Raw genomic sequence first — 18,313 nt, forward strand, 5'->3', positions numbered from 1 at the left:
AAGTATATGTCTTCTAGAACCTTCTGGGGAAACCAGACTTTAACTTGGAGTTGCCCAAAATGGAGCCAATGAAGACAACCTTGTGGCAGATGAACCATGGAGAAACGTAACTTACGTTGGTTTAGAAGCCTCGGCCTGGTCTGTCTGTAGTTTCTCTCCTCCTTCCACCTCCATTGTGCAGTATACAATACGGTTTGGAGCCAAGGATTTGAGGCCTTGGACTTCCATGATCACCACCTGGAAACAGAATCACACATAGTGGAGGTTATTGCCAAAGCCCATGGGCAGACTCATCCAGAGGAAAATATAGAGATGAGAAGTTACAAAAAAGCCAGCAGGTACCTGATGGCTTCTGTTAGGTTTCTACCAGCCATGCTGGGACCAGTCTAGCATGAAGATGTAATTCTTTACAGTGTAGCTTATTTCTTCCTAGATGGAAAGACAAGGCTCACTAACTCATGTGCTCACAGAGGCCAGACAGGTAATATAAAATGGATACTCTTTTCTGTGTTAGACACACAGGATTAGTTTTCATTTTCCAAAAGAAATTGGCTCTTTCCTATTTCTTTAAAAATAGTCCAGATTTTAATTCAGCACTTGGCAGAGACATAGGCCCATCAATTTATTTTTCTCTTTATAATAAGATAAGTGATGATACAAGTGCTAAGATAAAAGGCAAGTAGCATTCAGTATTAGAGTCAGAGATGCAATAGGGAGTAGTGGAGACTTTGGCAAACTGGAGAGCACATGCTCCATCTAAATGGAGCGCTTGCTACTTAGTTACAGCCCCTTGTTGCCTTGTTTTCCTACAGTACACTGTTGCCAGATACTGTAATTTTTCCTACCAGAAGATGGAAATCTGAATCAGAATCAAAGTCAGAGATCTGATTTTGAAATTTTGACAATAATCCAAAAAGTGAGGAATATAATACATAAACTTTGTGCTGGCCAACATTACTGGGTCAAAACAAAAACATGTCTACATCTTCATACTCTCTGTTTTAGACTTAAAGAAAAGGCTGGTTGCTTGATGGACCAAGATGGTGCCTCCCACCACTACCCTTGAACTCCATTTAATGACCTGCTATTCTCATATGCAGTGGTATGCCCTGTCACTTATAAGAGAAAGGGGAGGGGAAGAAAGGAGGTGGGGCAGAGATACTGATTTAAAAATCTGAAACAAATGACATGTGTCAGAGATCTATAATGAGCAATGTATATTGAAAAAAATCGCTAAATTTTTCTCCATAATAGGTAATGTCATTACACAGAGAACGATATGGGTAGGCAAAAATGTACACTTCTTTAATGGGTTTGATTCAAGGAAGTGCAATAGAGCTGGCATTGAACCAGGATACACAAGTCACAGTTTTGCTGCTTAATAGTTCAGTGATTTTCAAACTTAGTGTGAATCAGAATCACCTGGAGGGCTTGTTAAACCAGATATGCTGGGTTCCTGCCCAGGTTCTGATAAGTAGGTCTGGGGCGGGGCCCAAGAGTTTTTATTTTTAACAATTTTCCTGGTGATGCTGATGTGATGCTGCTGATCCAGGAGCCATATTTTGAGAACCATTATACTTCTCATGTGATGTGAACAAATGACTTGCCCTTAAAGTCACTCTTTCTTTCAAATCTCCTGAGTCTCAGTTTCTATATCTATAAAGTGGGGATAATGATAGTGTGCCCCATCTCTCACTGCGGCTGTTGTGCGAGGATCAAACAATGTATGTAATTGAAAAATTTTACAATGGGAAGGACCATAGAAATGAAAAAAAAAAAAATGTGAGGCACAGGAGAAACATCACACTTTTTGGAATTAAAAGATTTAAGTTCAAATCTTAAATTTGCATCTTCACTAGCTGTGTAATCATTTTCAAGTTCCTTAACCTCTCTGAGGCTTTGTTTCCATATCTGCAAATGCCTCAGAAGATTGTCCTGAGGATTCCTGAGTTAATGATGGATGAGCACCAGTCCATAGCGGCATTCTATAAATACCTATTATTTTTCATCAGAGCACTTCCCCTGCCCAAGGTCATGCCACTTGGCATCAAGGACCTCAGTTCTCTTGCTGCAGTTCTCTGCTCTCTGGTGCCCCTTCCAGCCATGGAATTCTATAATTATATGTCTTGTACCAACCTGAATATTCTTTTCTGACGAGATGACAGTTTCTTTCCCTCTTTATCCTTCCCTTTTCCACGTCCCCCAAAACACATGCACAAATAGACATACAACGATGTTTTCTGGCAGTTTTGGTATGATGTAAGATCTAGCATTCTAATTTAAAAGTATTCAAGAACCCTGGACATTTCATTCTGTGCTTGTACTTACAAGTTAAAGCCTGTTTGAATCAGGTAAACATGTGAGTATGGTGGGAACTCACCTACATCTGTATTTCAGATAATCAGCTTTATAATATTGAGTACTGATAGAGAATTAGAAAATTACAGGTTTAAAAGCTTCACAAAAATTAATAAATCACTTTCTCCCCTCTTTCTATAGGAAGACAAGAGACAGTAGGGAATAAATTGCTACCTCTAATTGACAATAATCAGACTGAAAGACACCTAAGAAAAGAACTCAGTGCCTCTGGTGGCAGTATTAAAAAAGAAAGAAAGTTTCTGTGAAATTACACTGATGATTTCTTTCACATACCAAGTGCTGTATATTTATTTGAATACTGCCTCTTTCGATCGCAAAATACATGTTGAAAATATTGTAGTGTGTCTATTGCAACCCAAACTAAGCACAAACAAATTACATGTGGTTAATTCACAGCAAGCTTTAATGATGTTCTAGAAAATTAATTCAGTCTTTACAGATTATAATTATATCTACAGAAATTTGCTATTCTCTTATTCTCCCCAAATCTAGGGTCATAATATAATCCTTGTGGAGTTTTGAGCATTAATAAGTTATCAATGGTTCTCAAACTTGGGTGTACCAGGATAGCTCATTAAAATGCACATTCCTGGGCTGAACTTAGACCCATTTCAAATGTACAATGCACTGATTTCAGTAATTACTAAGTTGTGCAACCATCATCATAAATTAATTTTAGAACATTTTTATCTCCTCTAATAAGGTCCCTCATGTCCATTTTTATCCCCTGCCTCAGGAAACAAAACTCTACTTTCTGTTTCTGGAGATTTGCCTTTTCTGGATATTTCATATTAATGAAATCAAACAATATGTGGTCTCTTCTATGTGGCTTCTTTCACTAAGCATAATGTTTTTGAGGTTTAATAAATCAAAACATATATCAGTAGTTTAATTGCTGAATAGTATTTCCTTGTATGGATGTACCACATTTTGCCCATTTACCGGTTGATACACATTATTTCTATTTTGGGGTATTATGCTGCTATAAACATTTGTGAGCAAGTCTTCGTGAGACATGTGTTTTCATTTCTTTGGGACAGATATCTAAGAGTGGAGTTGCTGGAACGCATAGTCATTTTATGTTTAACTTTTTGAGAAAACACTAAATTGTTTTCCAAAGTGAATGCACCATTTTAAATTCTCACCCCCTAGAGATTTGAGACAATAGGACTGGGTGGTTCCAGGGATCTTTATATTGAACCAGCTTCCTGGGTAAATCTGATGAAGCTATATCAGAACCACTCCTTCGATTATGTGTATGAAAAACAAACATTTGAGTAGAAGTTATAGAGAAATGTATTGACATATTGAGCATTCTGCCACAATTCTGGCCCAAATGGGTTTTTTCTTAGGGTTATGAGATAAACTAAAAAGGCTCCACAACACCAACAGGCTCTCTACTGTGTAGCCAACAAGAGAGATGATGGGAAAGAATATTTACAACTCATCATGATATGATGCTAGATTGCTTCTCTTATAACTTCAGCACAGGTTGTCCAAATTATGAACTTTCTAAATTGCATAGGTCTTAACAAAATCCTTGATCACTGCTTAAAGACAGGAAAAGTAATGCAAGATTAAATTTAGTAGATGGTTCTTAAGACTGCATTTCCCTGAAGAAAGCATGGTCTCCTGGAGATGGGGAATCACTTGCTGATTAGCTGACCTATGCTTAGCAAGCTGTTATTTTAGTAACTGCCCCTGGGGTGCAAGGAAGAAAACAAGCTGATTGTGATGCATCTAATCACCCATGTCCTGCTTGCTGTGCCAGGAAACTTTCAAGGGTTTAGAGCTTTTTACCTCCAAGGAGAAAGACAGCACGACATCTGACTTGGAGAGCTGGTTCTCACTTTCTTCGCCCATGTCGATGATGGAAGCGTTGTGGCTGCGTTTGAGTTTCTGAAGCTTGAACTCGCCACCTTTGGACACTGGCATGCTCTCTAGGTTGGCCATGAGCAGGTTAACAGATGACTTCAGCTCCTCAATGTACATGTTTTCCATTTCTTTGGAAACAAATTTGGGAAATTTGCGTTCCTTGTAAAAAAAAAAAAAACAAAAACATATATATATATGTGTGTGTGTGTATATATATATATATATATAAGCAGAGGACTAAATAGAGACATAATTTACATGGAAAGTTTTCATCTGGTAGCCCAGAGTTATGATAACATCTCCCACTAGTGAACTTTGCCCAGATATTTGTGGTACTGTGCTAGAAAAATGTTCAGCCTAGTTGAGTAGACAGCTGCCTGCCTTCTAGTTATTTACAATCCCTAACAGGTAACAACCATATATAAACATATAGTAAGGAAGAGTCAAATGTTTTATTATAGTTCTATTTTTCTCTGGTTTTCTCCAGCATATTTGATTTGTGGAAAGGAAAATGGGGTCATATTTTTCAAATCTGGTTTTAGTTTGAAACAGTTTTTCTTTTTAGCAAAATGCTGTCAGTTGTTTTCATGTTATGGAGACAGAAAGACACCCTATTTCTGGATATCTATAGAGATTTTCTCACATGAATAATTCAAAATGAGATCATTTGAGATGTTTCAAACATAGCCCATGGCTATTTCTAAAAAGAATAGCTACTGTTTTTAAAAAAATTGAAAAAAATTTATAAGATAATGAAAAACGTGATTAAAATTTTTTAGAAAAGAAGATAAAGCCATTCAGTATCAGACCTGACCCGTTTTTTGTTTTTGTTTTGTTTTGTTTTGTTTTGTCTTTTTACTTCCTTGCATGTGAATTTGATTGTAATGGCAATATGCTTTAGTTGTGTTCTTTGTTTCCTCATGCCTCTAAGTTGTCCAGGTACCTTAAATATACTTCAGATCAATCATCTTCTCAAATAATCAATTCCTACTTGAAACATGAACTTACTCTCCCCAGGCCAGCACCATAACTGATCAGGTGAGGGGTAAGCCAAATCGATTTGACTCTTGTCTACAAGTGACAGAAAAATCCAATTCAAACTAGCTTAAAAAATGAAAAGATGATGTGGTTCCATAGTGTAGTGGTTAGCACGTCTACTTTACACGCAGAGGTTCCTGGGTTCGCGCCCCAGTGGAGCCATGGTCTATGGTCTACAGCCATGCCACCCTGAATAAGCCCGATGTCTGATCTCAGAATCTAAGCAGGCTCGGGCCTGGTCAGTAGTTGGATGGGAGTACCTAGGAAGACTAGGTGCTGTAGGCTAAATAATAATTTTAAAAAATGAAAAGAATTTATTGGCTTCAAAATGTCCTGAGGTAGATCCAGCTTCATGTAAGCCTGGAATCAGCACTCAGTGATATCATCACAGCTGAGTGAGTTTTGCCTCCAAATCTTGGTTTGGGTTCCTTTGGGTTCCTTTGGGTTCCTTTGGGTTGGCCCATGCTCAGTCTCGCTCCCCTTAAGGTCATAAAAAGGTTACTATAGATCTCACAACATCACATCACACTATCTAAAGGAAGAGTGAATATCTCCTCTTGTAATGCCCATGGAAGGTGGAGAAACGTTTTTTTTCTGAGAATTCTCACCCAAAATCTGACTTATGTACATACCCTGAACCAATTTCGAAGACCAGTAACATGCTGTGCTGAATTGCTTAGGCACAAATCAAATATGCTGGAGAAAACTGGGGAAAAATAGAATTGTAATAAAACATTTGACTCTTCCTTACTATATGTTTATATATGTTTGGTACCTGTTAGGGATTGTAAATAATTAGAAGGCAGGCAGCTGTACTCAACTAGGCTGAACATTTTTCTAGCATAGTGCCACAATATCTGGGCAAAATTATGTCCTCCATTTCTGAGGCTGGGGGTAGAACTCTACCTAGATCACAACAAGAATATGAATTGGTTTGCCAGTTCTGGGTGGAAAAAAATAATATGCCTAGTACACGGGGACCTGACTCAAAATCAACCAGTTATTTTTATTAATAGGCCTGCAATCAACCAGATTTACTTTGTCAAGTAACTGAACTGAGAGATACTGAGACTGCAATCAGTGATGGAGCTGAAACAATAAGACCATGTAGACTCACGGGTGGCTGCCATATTGGACTAGATGAAAGTAAAGAAGAGAGAGAAAGATGTAAAGAGCTAGACAGAGACGAAGGGAGGGAGGTAGGACAGACAGAAGAGACAAAGAAGAGAGAGAAAGATGTAAAGAGCTAGACAGAGACGAAGGGAGGGAGGTAGGACAGACAGAAGAGAGAAGAAGGGAGAGAAGAAGGGCAGGAGGGAAGAGAAGCAGAGAAAATAAGCTATCTAGAGTCACAGGAAATGAGCTTTGACTTTTATTGATTTTCCCACAAAGCTTAGTTATTCCTTTAACGTTCCGGTTCCTTGAGATTCTCTAATTTTCCTTTCAATAATTCCCCCTACCCATTAGTTAGCTAGAACGATATTTCTTTTTCGCCACCATAAAGCTTCAGTCATAGTGGATCCTCTTATGGAACTTGAAGATGCCTTTGTGCTATGCTAGTCTTCTTCCTACCCAGAGATTGTCATAAGTGTTTCAATTTCTTCTTGCGTCCCTAAGCAACTCTCAGCTATCTTGTCACCTTTTATATTTCAGCCTCAAAACTTAACTTCTCTAGATTGAGTCCCCTATTGTACTTTCTGGTAATTCTTAGCTCACCCTCTTAGTAACATTTATTATAATTAATTCATAAATTGTAAAATTTATTTGTTTAATATCTATCTTTACTGCTGGGCTATGAGGCAGGACCATACTTATCTTGATACCTGTTATGAATTCTTGATATCTAGAATAATGTTCGGCACATAGTAAATATTCAATACATATGAATTGAGTGAATGAGTGAATGGCTTGTCAAAAAGTGCATGTTAAATATCATGTTAAATGCAGCTAAAACTCATCTGTGAGTAGGAGGTAAAGAGTTGATAAATTAAGTTCTGGAAGAACACTGAAATTCTGCATTTTCATGTAAATGAGCATGGAGGTCTGAAATCTACTCAGCAGCCTTGGAGTACCGATTTCTTCTGGAATCTCTTGGTACAATCATTTCCTGCTTTATAGTTGGGCTCAACCCACTGTGTGGTGCTTTCTAAACATGCTGTGGGTGAATGTGAGGGGAGAAGCAGGGTGGATACCTCTGAGATGAGATGATAAGCTGATGAGCTTGACAGGAGCTAATAATGATTTAATACAATAGTCATATTTCTCTAAAACTTATGCACAGTGGGCTTGATTTTTATCATTCTTGGATTCAATCAGAGCATAACTGTGAACCTCAAAAACTTGGGTACTTTTGATGAAAAAGGTCATGAGAATGTGAGGACTTGGCTGTTGGGCCATCATCACTTGGAAAACATTTACTGCCACCAATGCTGTGCCTGGTACAGTATTAGGTACAGGAGGATCATGATGCAAGGATGTGGACTATTCTCTTGGAGCTTACAGCTAGTGGGGAGAAAGATCTATAAGGGAATATCAAGGTAGATGCTGTACTGGAAGTCTATGAGATATGAACTCTTCCTGAGAAAATTAGGGTGGCTTTCCAGAGGAGGTGACCCTTACACCAATAATACGATGGATAAAGAAGAGTTTGCCACCAAACTGAGTTGGCTGAGACAGGGTCACTGCTATTTTCTCCTTTCCATGGAAAATATAACAGGTGGCCATGAATCCAAGAAGGTCTACATAACTGTATGTGGTCACAAATCATTTTCCCATATCCTTTTGAACATGGTCTTACTTGAGAGTAAAGGGAAAAGTAAGGTAGATTAACTCATGTTACTGAATGGTCTCAAAGATGGTGTTAAAGGCTGCCAAGGAGCAAAGGTTACATCCTAACAGCCTGCAGGCTGTTAGACTGACCTCTTTCCTCCTCATATTGGAGCCCAAACCTTATAACTACATGGGATTATTGGAGAGCCAGGTAAGTGGTATCTCTGATTTTTACTGACAGCTGCTGGCCTTGCAGTTGCCATGGAGATAGTGAGAAAAAACTGTCCTGTCTCTTCAGTAGTCCTTTCTTGTAAATCAGTCTTTAGAGACTTCGCCAACAAGTGCAGTCACTTTCATCACATTTATCTTCAGGAATTAGTCAAGGCCTTGTAACTCTACAGTCTTGAAGCTTTGAAAGAAGATCTGTGGTTACAAACAACACCACTCTGGCCCAGAGTTAGTGTTCACCAAACTTTATGCAGTAGGATATTGGAAAAATCCAAAGAATGATCACTCCTTTCAGAGTTGGACAGTTCCTAACGACATCATAAAAAGAGACTCATAAAACTGAAGTCTGCAAGAAAAAAACAAGGCCATTTCTCTGCCCTGAGTATGTAAGCCTTGAGAACGAATAGCATTCTGTCAATCTAAGCTGAGGTTCTTGAGAGGAGCTTTCAGTAGCAGACCCACTACAAACACATTTCAAAGCTGAAGTTGTGCCAAAATAAGGAAAATGTAGTCGTCCATCTTGATTGCTACTTTCCCAAGCATAAAAGTAAATTAGCCTTGACAAAAGAATTGTATTTTCACACTGCTTTGTGAGAGACATAGCATACAAGTGGACAAAGTCTTCCAAAGAAAATATTTGCTGACCATTCGTTTTTATTTTGGGCCAATAACATTCCTCAATTTGGATGTCTTCTCAAGGACAATTCCTACCAGGGTTGTTTATGCTTGGCCACAATGAGGGATTTTTGAAACATCTTGAAAAATAGCATTTAAAAGTGCTAAAAGCTTCATCAGCCATTTGCTTTGCTTTTCTGTCTTTGCATTTTTACCCACAGAGGATGTAAAAGCTGACAAAGGTACTCCTACTCAGATAGAGGATCTTTAGACTCCAAAGGCTCAACTGTCATCTACTGGTAGACAATCAGAAGGAAGGAGGTGGCAGAAGAAAACTTTCTAGGCACAGGAGCTCACCAACAGTGTTGCAGCTATTCAATCCAATCTCTCTTATCATGTGTCAAGTAGTGTGGTTGTTACTGGGGATGAATGAGTCAGCAGATAGGTAATGGTATGGGCAGGGCATAACAAAAAGCAACCAATAAGACACCTTGTAATACATGAAGTAACAGAAGTATGTACAGGGTACAAAAAGTACCAAGGAACTTTATCCAGTCCATGTTAGTGAAAGAGACTCTACTTTGAATCCTGCGTCTGTCACTTATGGCTATGTGATTTTAGACAGGTTTCTTAATCTGTCCGAATTTTAGTTTCCACATTTGAAATGGGGTAATAAACCTCATAGAGTTACTGTGAAGAGTAAGAGATGATAACAAACATTAATACTTTTGACCACTGATTATATGCATGTGTATGTATGTGTAGGTATATTTATGCGTATACACATACACTCATATCCATATCCATATTCACATATCCATTTACCTATACACATATGCACATACACATATGCATATACATATATATATATATATATATATCCGTACCCAGCACTACTATCAGCAATACCAATACTAATGATGATGACTGTAGTAAATAAAGATCATGATGCTAGTTGCCATTTACTCAGTGTTAACTGTGTGTTGAGCACTAGTCTAAATGGTTTATGTGTTTTACCTCATTTAATCTTTCCAACAACCCATTGAGGCTAGTGTTATTATTATCGTTTTTCTGGAGAAAAACAAAGCATAGAAGATAAATCAATAATTAGTAGAACTGCATTTGAAACCCAGAGCCCATGTTTTTAGCTACCATATTATAGTCCCCAAGTGGGAAAAGAACCAAGGTAAACTGTATGAGGCCTCTTAGCATGGTGCACCCTCTATGCATCACCTCATTTTATGGCATTCAGCAGAGGGCTGGTGATGGCTAGTTGTCCACATCAGTGGCTGTTCTACCAGTCGGTGTGAATGGTGGGCCTGGGTAAAGTGTAGGGGATCATGAGGGAGGGCTGGGAATATTAAACAAGATAAAGAAAGTCTTAGTAGTAATTTGTCAAAATCAGCCTCATAGAAGTTAGAAGGCATTTTGGGCAAAGGTATTATATATAGTTTTCTGGATTGGCTTCTTTACTCAAACCTGTCTTTAATTGGCTTGATTTTATTTCCTCGGATTTTATGAACTGGATGTACTTCCCTTCACTTAAATGAACTCCAGAGGACCACTCTGGCAATTAGACTTTTCCTTGATCTCAGATTTCCCTGGGCCTTAGCTACCTAACAAAGGCCGAAATCAGGAAAATGCTCCCCACATACATTCTTTCAGGAAAAAAATGAACTAAATTCCTACTGTGTGCATGGGCACTGTAGTACTTTATAACACAGGGTGGGTGCCAGGTACAACAAAATTAATTTGTAAGCTGGGGGATAGTAGATTCCTCTAGTAGGAGAGAAATCTATTTTTATCTGACTTTTGGCAATGTATGAAGCAAAACTTTTCCATCAGGGAGATATTCAGATATTATTTCTCTCCTGGGGGCATATTCTCATCAATGTTTGCAACAGGATGATGATATGAGATGAAAATTTTGCTCAGCAGAGCATAGGGGTCTAAATGGCAACTTCTTATTTAAACGATACACCAATGGTGTTTCACTTCCAGACCTCTGCCACTAATACTACAAAGTCTGTATTATTTGTCTTAACAAATTAGCTCAAGAATTTTGGAATTTTACCCTAAAACGTAACCAAAAAAACTGACAAACATCGCAGCAGCACTAATGCCACAATCTGCCTGTTTAAGCTCCAATGTCAACTTCTGATCACACAATTTAAATAACTTAGACTTAATTCCTGGGTGAAATTTGGGGGCACTTTAATGTCAACATGAGAGGATTTGGGAAAATATTTGAACAGGGATTAAGAAGTCTTTTTTACCATATTAAAAAATATGTTTAGATTTCCTCATGGACCTTTAAGGCAGCGTGTCTGATGTTCACAGCGAGGACTTGCTCAGCCATCTCTGTCTGATGATTTGTGGGATATTGGTGTGATTGAATTGATTGATAGATTACGGTGTTAGAATTATGGGTAGAAGAAAGCCACCTCGTATGTGCCTCCTTTCTTTCCTAGGAAGAAAGGACAAACATATGCCTTTCATAAGTGTGCGATGATGAGAATGCTGCTGGCAGAACCATTAGGGATCTTACATCCTCTTTTCCAGATTCCAAGGAAATCAAAGTAAAAAGGATTCAGAATTCTAGGAGCCAGTTCTGCCTGATGCTATTGCTTCATTCGGCCTTCTGGATAAACTAAAGAGAATACACAGCAAATTTTAGTGGAAGACAAAAAGCAGTTTCCTAGAAAGGCAACCACCAGGGAGAGAGGACCTGGGAGAAGTCCTGTCCTGGCATAACTTCTTGTCTGTCATCTGATGACTCAAAAGAAAGAGTATGAAACTTAGAATTAGAGCACTTAGCTTTCTACTTTCTAGCTGAGTGAACTTGTGCACAACACTCAAACTCTTTGATGTGCCTAAACTGGGAAGAATTACTGTAATTCCCAGGATTATTTGTCAGAGGTCTAAAGGAACTCTCCAGTCTATGTGAAATCGCATAGCCTGACACATTTAATAAAGAACTGATTAGCAGAGAGAGAAAGGTTAGGATGAGGTACGATGATGGCCTAGGTGAAGGGCATGTTGGAGCCTTGGATTAGGGTGAAGACGAAAATGAGGGCCTGTATTCGGGAAGGTATTTTGTAATGGTGGTAGGCATACTGGTTAAGACTGCAAATTCTGGTCATTGAGTGACCTTAGCTAAGTTTAACATCTCTAATATCTCTAATATCTCTACTTCAGCCTTCTCTATGAAATGGGATAATGATAGCTCTTTTTAAAATAAGGTTATTATAGGATTAATCAAATGTAAAATGCTTAGAAGAGAGTATGGCACATAGTAAACACAATATAAGTGATAGTTATTAATTCGGGGCACATCTTGGGGAGTTTCTCAATTCAAAATAACCACCTCACCTACAACCTGACCTCTTGGGTGCCACCTTCACCCTCAGTGATACATTTCCAGAATCCTCCTGTTCAGGAGACCCTCACCCTCTTTCCACAGTGGATTAGTTGATTGCTCCAGGAGTTTGCCCTTGAACAAAATGGAGCCAATGACTCTTGAAATTGTGAACTTGAGTAAGAAAGAGGGAAAGTGAAGATAGGGAAAAAGATTTGAGAAAGAGGTTAATTGGCTAAATGATTCCCTATTTGGCCATACTGAAAACATGTAGAGCTGTTGAGCAGCCAAGTTTCCTATCTGAGAAGAAAAGAAAGCTGGTTTGCAGAGAAAGAAGAAATAATAAATGAGACACACAAAGTTAAGAAATGAGGGGCGTTCCGACCACTTGGAGGCCCCTGGTTTCAGTTCCTTCTTGGATCTCGGCTGCACCTTGCCCATGGGCTCTGTGAGACACTCTTTGAACCCTAGAATCAATCCCCTCTTTTACATAAGCTTCCTCAAGTTTTTGCCTCTAACTTGCAATCAAAATGTTCTATACATCTTTTAATTCAGAGAACAGAGTGAATTATGTATGATGAATGACATCTATATCCAGGAATTTCTGGTTATGATATTTACAGGAGCTGATGTTCAGCCATATGGGTTGAATTATACACCCTCACTAAAATTCACTGTGATGCTGGAAATAGAAAAATCAGGGCATGCTAAAAAAAGATAAGCATAGGTACTTTGTCTCAATATCTTGTTGTGAACTAGCCAGTATCTGAGATCTTAATATTTTATTTAATTTTTAGTAAATAAACTATTTTTTAGTTTTCCTCAATACTAGCCAGACTGGTTTAGGCGAAAAAAGAGAATTTATTTTTCATGGAATCCAACCAAATAGGGAAAAGTGGTGACACGGCTGAGGCTCAAGACTAAGTATATCCAGGGACTTGAACGTTCTAAAGATCTCAGGGCACTCTCTGTTTTTGTTTCTCTCTGTATGTTGGCTTCATTCTTTTATCTTCTTTTCCCTACATGGAAGAATTGAAAATGGCTTCAGACATCTTTCTACCACTAGAAGGCACAGCTATGTTGGCCTGTACTCCACAAGTCCCAGGGAAAGGATCCATTGCTTTAGTTACATCAGACATCCATTTCTGAACCAATCACTTGTGATCAGGGCAGTCTGAGAAATGTAATTGGTTCCATTTAGGTGAAGAGCTTACTTCTAGGACCAACTAGCTGTGGCAAGAAGCCACTGGCATGAATGAACATTGCAGAAGTCAGTTTCTAGAAGAATGGGAGATGGTAGTGGGCAGACTCTCTTACAGAAATCCTCAATACCCTAAAAGTTTGGGGAACCTTCTATATATTTTGAAATTATTCTCCATTCTTTGTAAATAATGACCAAGATTCACTTTTGATTATTTCATTGTTGAAATTGATTATTTCATTGATTATTTCATTGTCGAAGAAAGTCTAGTTCTAAGTTGTTAATAATATCCTACTTGCTGTGAGAATATCTAATGGTATGGTCTGGGAGAGAGAGTTCTTTGATTTACTGTTCAGAGATGAGCAATTTGGCTCACTATAAAACAGTTTTTTATTCAGGGTCTTTTAAAAATTAACTTTGTGTGATAAACACACTATGCTTATTTTATTTTATTTTATTAATCAAATCAAAATTGTCACCCCAACAATTTTTAATAAAAAAAGAAAAAGGGAAAACTCACTTTGAAAAAAATTAAAGTTAGCCTATGCTAGTTTCTTAAATTATTATCTTAAGCTTCAAAGTAAACAAAACAACGAAAATAAAAGTGCCACGATCTCGTTTTAGAAGTGTGTGTATGTTTGTGTATGTGTGTGTGTGATTTTCTTTAAATGGGATGAATTCTTAGTTGGGGACGTAGTAGCTGCTTAAAGACAGGAAATGGATCAAATGACCTCCATTTTCTGGATAACTCATTGAGGAGATACTGAGTTTACAGAAGTAAATTCTAAAGCTTTATTGATGTTTACTCCCACATTAAGCAGGGTTTTCAAACATTAGAGCCTTTTATACTATCTTTAGCCAAATCTATAAATGCATACTATTTTTAACCACCAGACTGACTCCACTATAAACTTTAAAGGTGTCCAAAAACAAGATGCAAAAGATTTCATTAAAACTGCTTGAGCACAAATGAGAATTTTCATGCTTCTTGGAATGAATATCTCTTCTGTTTCTCTTCTAGTAGAATTTCTTTCCATGTATCCAAGTCCTGAGACACTTCTTTCCATAAAAAGAAAGGTTGAATGCCAAGCTCTACTCTCTGTCCATTCTCTCTTCCATCTCCCACAGCCCCTACCCCCACATGCATATGTGACCCATGGTTACCATAGGAACCAGTAGGATCTGGTTATTTAAAATCTGGTATTTTTTTCTTCATAGATTTTATGGTATTGATTATGATTTTTAAAGTATTGCATTAAAATATCATTTATTTTTATTACTATATTTTTGGCCCCTTACTTTTAAATTTTGAACCCGAGGTGAGTGCCTCACCTTTGTCTCAGCCCTGACATTTAGACAGACTTGAGTTAAAAGGCCAGTGCAGCCTCTTATCTAGTGCCTCAGCCTGGATTTCCCCATCTCTAAAACAAGAATGGTAACAGAAATGTCCTTTGTAGAGTGGTTTTGAAGATTGAATGAGACCATACATGTTAAGTAGTTAGTATAGTTGACAAAGAGTCAGCACTCAATTTATAGTACTAGCATTATACTGTTAATTATAACATAAATGTCAGCAACAGCAATAATGCTTATGCGAACAGTCATCAATAATAAGAGATAATTCCAGTCCTATAGAAATCTCATCTACTGGGAGACTCAGATATATAAACAAACAGTCATCATTCAATGAACTATTACAATAAAAATTTATATGTGGCATGAAAGAAGCACGAAAGTGGGGAGGACTAATTGTTAGATTCTTAGAGAAAGGATTTAAGTTAATTCTGATGACTGAGTCAGAGAGTTTGCTAAGTGGAGGAGAGAGAAAAGGTCATTTCAGGTTGAAATGAAAATGGATACAAAGGCACTGAGTTTCGAAAGGGGCTGCAAGACATTCTCTGTAGCTGGAATGGGAGTTCTGGCGGGAAAGTTGTGGAAGGTGAAGCTAATAAGGTAGGCCATGGTCTAGGGTTTAAGAGCCTTGAATATTATACTAAAGAAGTTAGATTTTGTTTTGAGGACAATGAGGGAGTCTGTTGAAAACTTTTGAGCCTCTGTTTTGAGATGTTGTTATATAAGTTTTAGAATGGCAATTGCACAAAGGTTGGACAGGAGAAGGGGAGGAACTGGAGCATAGGATATCCATTAGAAAGCTATTTTAAGATCCAGGAGTTGAAGATGAGGGTCTGAATCAAACTATTAGAAGTGGTGCTGGAAAACAGCAAAGAGATCTGACTCACATTTAGGAGATGGAATCAAGGAACCGGGTGGTTGATTTAGTGTGGTGTTGTGGAGAGGAAGGAAAAAAATGGGAATGACTAAGAGGTTTCATCCATAGTAACTGAATGGAGAGTAAGTGAAAAGGAGTAAATGTAGATATATGTACATGATGAGAGGAAGAAGATAGGAAGTCAGACTTTGAACACATTCAACTTGAAATGCTAGGGGCATATCCAAGTTGAAATGCTCAAGAGACAGTTGAAACATAAGTCTGGGACTCAGAAGAAAGGTGAGGCTGAAGTTTGGGTATTGACTGGAGTATAGGAAATATATGAGCTATTTCTCGGAGAATTATCCCCAGAAAGCAGGGTTAAGGTCCAATCAGGGTGATTGTCCTCATCTTCCCTTCTCTCTGCTTCTCAGTTTTATTTTTTCATGGCCTTTAATAATCTGTGTGCTTCCTATCTGGGACTTTGGCCTGGTCTCCCAGCAAATGTCCACAAAGTTCCCTTACCCTGGCTATTTGGTCTGCCATTTGGAGTCGTCCGTCCAGCTCTCGTCTGATCTGTGCTGCTTGCTCATCTGGATTGTCCAGCTGCACAAAAACATAAACATAAAGACTTTCAATTTGAGTCACAAAAGCCAATAAACTGATAACTTTCCATTTTACAACCCATCTCTGTGCCCTCATGAACATATTTCATTAAAAGTTAAGATTCCTGTAATGACAAATCGAGTTTGGATGAAATCCCAAGTTAAATTCTTTTAAGCAAAATATGATGTGGTAGGCAGTTGCCAGGGAAGATATTTAGATGAGCTTGTAGAAGAATCACTTCTGAACTGTTAGGCAGTAGTGCTTTTAATGAGGGCCTAATGTAGCACCTCTGTTTTGGTCCAATGAAGAAAGTGCTTACACAGCAGATATACAAGGAAGGAGATGGCAATATAACTGCTAACCATGGAAGATCAATCAATCATTACTTTCCTTCTCACAGAGCCCTGAGATCTTCTCAACCAGCCACTACACTCATTGGTATTGATATCTAAGCTGAAATCCTTCTCTTCCATGATTGTTAGAACTATTAGGACATAAGGATCAGAATATCCAAACATAAATAAATCTGGGAAATTCTCTACCATCTATAGTCTCAGTTTTCCCATCTATAGAATGAAAGGGTTCGTTACGTACTCACCACTCTTTTCATATTTTCATATAAATCTATGCAACAGATTTGCAAACATTTCTGTAAAAGGCCATATAACTGTAATGTAGGCTTTGAGGGCCATAAGATAGATCTCTGTTTCAATGACTCAGCTATCTTAATGAAGTGTGAAAATGACCATAGACAATATGTAAATGAATGAGCATAGCTGTGTTCCAATAAAACTTTATGTGCAACAACAGGTGGCAGGCCCTAGTTGCTGATCCCTATTCTATGGATTGAAGTCCTCTCTTTATTTCCAAGCAAGCCTAGTGTTATCCTTCAAACTGTAATTGAGTCCGCTTTGTTCAGTAATTTATGATTTATTTTAATCACAGAAAAGGCTAATAAGTAGGGAACAGCGGCATTCAAATAGGATGGGCTTTGTGCCTCTTTTCAGTACATATTAACTCTTAAGTACGTGAGTAAAGGAGAAAAAAATAGTGTAGATGATAGAGGCTCTGTTCATCCCTCTGCTGACCAAATCAAAGTTGTGACGGAAACAAGAAGCAGCAGCAAGGAAACATTGCCTGGGATAAACAAGCCATACAATTAGGGAGAAATCCAAGAAAGCATCCTGCAACGGCAGAAGGTAGGATGGGGCAACGGCGCAGGGTTGCCTGGTCCCGGGTGCCTGAGTGAGACAGAGGCTGTGGCAGTGGTAGACGTCTCTTAAAGGGGCTGCATCCGGGAGCGGATTTTCGTGGTGACAGACCTGCTCGCTCTGAGCACCAGTGCCGATTCGGCTGCGTGCAGGGGGCACCAGAGACTTACAGGGAGACATTGTCAGAGTGAGGGCCAAGACAAGACTGGCTCTGTATAGAAGTGCTGGCGGTATCTATTGTTCTCAGTTGAGCCCTCCCCGCAACCAGTGCACTGGACGCAGCACTGCCATAGCCCTGATGCATAGCTGTGATGTCATCAAACTGGATAACAAAGGTCACTCTGCCCAGAGGATTCCCTGAAACCACGCCTCCCCAAACTCATGGCCCTACCTAAGCCACATCCAGATGTATCCTCAGTGAGTCAGGTGCTCCTTGCTGAGCAGCACCTAGACTCACACTGGAGGCAGCTGGCCTCGGTTTCTGGTGTGGCCTTTTGAGGCAACTATAAGCACAGCATCTGTGGATTGCTTGCTGAATCTTGACAGATGGCCCCAGAAGGGGTAGAAGCTTGGGCTAAATTTGGCCTGCATCTGAACCCCTTTCAGGACTATGCCACTGGACACTTACTTCACAAATTCATACTAATAAGACTGGGAAACTTAGGAATTTTTCTTAGTACATAGAAACAGACATGGAAAGACAGCCAAAATGGGAAGACAAAGATGCATAAACCATATGAGAGAACAGAACAGAGATCCAGATATAATGGAGTCAAGTAATCTAACAGATGCAGAGTTCAAAACACTGGTTATAAAGATGCTCA

General features: G+C 38.7%; 1 protein-coding gene across 9 annotated transcripts in view; it reads right to left on the reverse strand.

Moving 5' to 3' along the window:
* Positions 1-18,313, reverse strand: part of CADPS (calcium dependent secretion activator) — a 470,394-nt gene that overhangs the window by 247,300 nt on the left and 204,781 nt on the right. For 8 of the 9 annotated variants that reach the window (XM_011358441.1, XM_011358442.1, XM_011358440.1 and 5 more), the window contains 3 exons: positions 16,198-16,278; positions 4,180-4,413; positions 116-237 (listed from right to left, as the gene is read on the reverse strand). In XM_011358441.1, coding sequence (XP_011356743.1) covers positions 116-237; positions 4,180-4,413; positions 16,198-16,278 — 437 coding nt within the window. Of the gene's footprint in view, positions 1-115; positions 238-4,179; positions 4,414-16,197; positions 16,279-18,313 lie in introns of those variants that run through there. The other variant, XM_023529674.1, reaches the window with a different exon arrangement.

This window comes from Pteropus vampyrus, unplaced genomic scaffold (assembly GCF_000151845.1).
Source record: "Pteropus vampyrus isolate Shadow unplaced genomic scaffold, Pvam_2.0 Scaffold41, whole genome shotgun sequence".
NCBI classification, from domain to species: Eukaryota; Metazoa; Chordata; class Mammalia; order Chiroptera; family Pteropodidae; genus Pteropus; species Pteropus vampyrus.